This window comes from Lepidochelys kempii, chromosome 24 (assembly GCF_965140285.1).
Source record: "Lepidochelys kempii isolate rLepKem1 chromosome 24, rLepKem1.hap1, whole genome shotgun sequence".
Lineage (NCBI taxonomy): Eukaryota > Metazoa > Chordata > Testudines > Cheloniidae > Lepidochelys > Lepidochelys kempii.
Genome location: NC_136403.1, coordinates 6758148 through 6761886, shown reverse-complemented (window position 1 = coordinate 6761886; position 3739 = coordinate 6758148). Strand labels below are relative to the sequence as shown.

Below are 3739 nucleotides of genomic sequence, written 5' to 3'. Positions count from 1 at the left end.
TGTCAAACCATCTTATCTTGTACTGGATTAGGGTGGATCTGTACTAGCCTTCTGGAATGAATTTATGTAAATATCTAGTGCCTAGTACTTCCTAGGAGTTCCTATGTTTTAGGAACTTTGCCAAGTTCATGTACTGGACAGTGAACTTGTAAGCATCTGCTTTAATACATGGCCTGACTTTGGTTCACAGCCTCTAGTTCAGGCCTCAGGTCTTGCATCAGCCCCAGTGCTCCAGGCTGTCTCTCTCTCTACCACACTAGGGTGAATTTCATCAGGCCCCTCTGACTTAAATACATACAATTTATCTAAATATTCTTTAACCTGTTCTTTCCCTATTCTGGCCTGAGATCATTCCTCCTTTTTGTTAATATTGATTGTGTTAAGCAACTGGTTACAATTAACCTTTCCAGTGAAGACTGAAGCAAAAAATGCATTAAACACTTCAGCCTTCTCTCTGTGTCATCCGTTATTTACTCGCCTTGCAGGTTAAGTAAAGTCGTAGTTTCTTTTAGTTCCAGAAGCAAATATAAAATCACTCACGTTCAAAATACCTGGCACTTTTCTTAACACTGCTGCCAGAAGAGTTGAATTTGACTTCACACGTGAAAATTTTCACACTGGTCCAGGTGTCTTTTGGGATGCTAAGGTGACTTATGAGCATTAAGGAGCCATCCTTTGCTTTCAGTGATCGCATTAGCACCTGTTCTTGCAGATCCCCAGAAATATTCCAGGAAATTTGGACTGGGTTGGAGACTCCGTGGACAATGCAAGCCAGATCAACCGTCCCAGTGGAAATGAGGCCGTGGGGAGATGGAACCAGAAGCAAAACCCAGTTGTTGCTGGTGTAGCTGTCTGAGCAGAATAAAGCAGAGAATTTATTGTTCCATCCTACGTCTGACTCACAACAGATCTGCCGGCTGTTTATTATCTAATTAAGGGCATCAATTTTACTTTCTTACAATTGTACACTTCCACTGAAGTCAATATAATTACACTAGTGTAACAGACTGGCCGTTAGGAATGTTAATCTCATGAGATGGGGATTCGTTCAAAGTAAAAAATTCTGCAGAAGGAAAAGAATAATTGTTACTAAATGCATTTGTGGCTGTTAGGTCAAAAACAATCTGGCAGCAATAAATAATGATGAGGGTAAAACTAAAGTGCTTTGGGATCTACTGGTGAAAAGCATGAGGTCTGAAGGAAGTGGGTTTATTATTATTATTCAGGAGCTTTTTTTTTAACAAAATCTGTCATCTTTAACCATTAAAGGAAAAAAATTTAATTGAGTCCCCTAAAAATGCAGAATCTGCTTCTTAGCAGCTCCATTTAGTTATTATTTTTCATCTTAGTTTCTCCTTTTCAACCATTTCAGCTTTGAAAGTTGTACCATGTTCCATTTTCCTGGGTTTTTTTAACATCTCTGCATTGTTAATCACTTTTCCCCTTGAGTTATACCTTTATCTTTCCTTACCTCCAACAATCAGTGTGGTTCCATTGTTGAAAATCAGATAGCTGCTGGATTTAACTGCACAGTAATAGTCACCAGACTCCTTCTGCTGAACATTGTAGATTTCCAGTGTCATGCCGCATGTCTCGGGTTTGCAAGCAAGCTTACTTACATTTTGATCATTTAAGCACTTCTTGATGCAGGTGGGCCCCTCACCTTCTCTTCTCCTGTACCAACAAACCGAAATGCCACCTCCTTCCAGTTTTTCTTTGGAAGAACAGGGGATCTTTGCCATAGCACTAATTTCGACAAACAGGAATCACTGGGTCGGGTACAGAGACAACTGTGCTCCCAACACTGCAGAAATAAAACAGATAATGTCATTATAGTCAGCTTTCATTGGATCCCTCTCTGCCATAGACAAATGGGATAGTTCAAAAATAAAACTGATTTAGTCTGATAATACTTATGCTCTGTAAAAGTGGCTGCAGTGTGACTACTAGAAACCATGCTAAAGCTAGGACAAGTGAATGGAAGTGCACCTAAAATGAAGCAAAACTCTGCTAAGCTACCACAAAGGTCCACATCCTCTTGCACTGGCTATTTTCTGAATGCTGTTCAGTAACACAAGGAGTTTTACCCATGGAAGAGAAAATCAGATACTTGGCAAAGAGCATGTCTGTAGAAAACACAATGAAAGTCTGATGCGCTGCTTCAGTGAAGGGTCATTTCTGATGAAGAACACGGCCCAGGAGAGTGTGCTGTGGTGTAGATGGATATCAACTGACTTGGGGGGGGAGGGGGGGAGGGGAGGGGAGAGGAGTGGGGAGGAACCCACAAGGGATGCTGCCTGTTGATGAATTAATATCAGACCCTGATATACTATAGGGTACATTTTCAAAAGCACCTAAGTTGCATTGATTTTCTACGGTATTTTTTGCCCTTAAGTCTGATGCCTTTGAAAATTTGGCTCATAATGATTATGAGTAAGTATAAATACCCAAATATAGGACAACACAGAAGAAAATATTCTACCACATACAGCATGCAGTGTTGGTTTCTAAAGGGTCCAAATAGTGTGCAGTGTTGGTTAATGTGCCACTGTTGCATGGTACAATGCATCCAGCACATGGTATGAAAAACCGAGGGAGTTAATTCCTGCACCCACCCATCCTTCTGCTGTATTTACTGATAGCAACAATGACCATCTGGATCGATAGATGGTAATGATCGTCTGGAGGCCAAGCTTGGAGGACTTTATTTGCCATTTAAATCACCAAAGTGAAAGCTGCAGCTTGTTTCAGAAATGACAGAACTGACGCCTCCTTTTATGTGTTCCCAGACTATGGGAGAGGTTGGACCACCAGTCTCCTTACTCTCCAGGTTGGATCCAGTCCTGCAACCTGTGTACATCCAGAACACCCACTGGGGCATGGCTCCGCGTAGGACTGGGCCTTTTTGGCATCGCATTTACGAGGCTGTAGAGGTGTCATGGGCTTTATGAGAACCTGCTATGCCACCTATGCCATGGCACGTGGCCTGACTGAGGTGCGTAGTGGGCAGGACTCGGTCCTGGAGCGCCCCCTGGCAGTCTATTGTAGAATCACGGTTGCATTCCTGCCTCAGTTTCTTGTACTCCATTCTGGGATGGAAGCTGTATTCACTCAGCCTTCCTCTGAGTCTCCAGCCGGGTCGCTCTCCTTCAGGGGTTATACGGGACCTCACCCCACAGTTCTGCTGGTCCTGGGTGGGTCTCCAGTCAGCAGTCCCAGGAATCTAGCCCTTGCCTTAGGGCTTCTCCTACCCCTGTATCTGGTGGGGCCCTTTTACAGGTTTCTTCAGTCCCTTCTTCAGCAGGTAGAAGCAAAGGAAATTAAAGCAGGAACAAAAAGTAAAATTAGTGCTGCCACCCAGGTCTGGTGTCTCATCAGTCTCTACCCCCTTCCAAGAGGGGATGGCAGGGGGACCCAGGCCTGCTCTTTCCTCTGGGTCCCAGACCAGGAATCCTATGTTAGGCAGTCAAAAAGACTTATTTTTGTTTAACTCTCCGGCTGCCTCCCTGGGCTGCTTCCTACGTCTATGCCTGACAGGTATTGGCAGGGAATTCATTTGCCTGGGCAGCTTTTTCCCATCTGACCCTGTGGAGCTCCTCCCCTGTCCCTCTCCAGGTACATCTACACTGCGATAAAAAACCTGTGGCGCCAAGTCTCAGAACTAGGGTCAACTGACACGGGCTTGCAGGGCTCACGCTGTGAGGCTATACAATCTCAGTATAGATGCTCAGGCTGGAGC

General features: G+C 44.2%; 1 protein-coding gene across 1 annotated transcript; it reads right to left on the bottom strand.

Moving 5' to 3' along the window:
* Positions 1–532: 532 nt before the first annotated feature.
* LOC140902902 (immunoglobulin kappa light chain) lies at positions 533–2124 on the bottom strand. The gene is given in 3 exon segments (XM_073323493.2): positions 533–852; positions 1472–1804; positions 2088–2124. Coding segments are annotated over 3 exon segments (690 nt in total).
* Positions 2125–3739: the final 1615 nt, after the last annotated feature.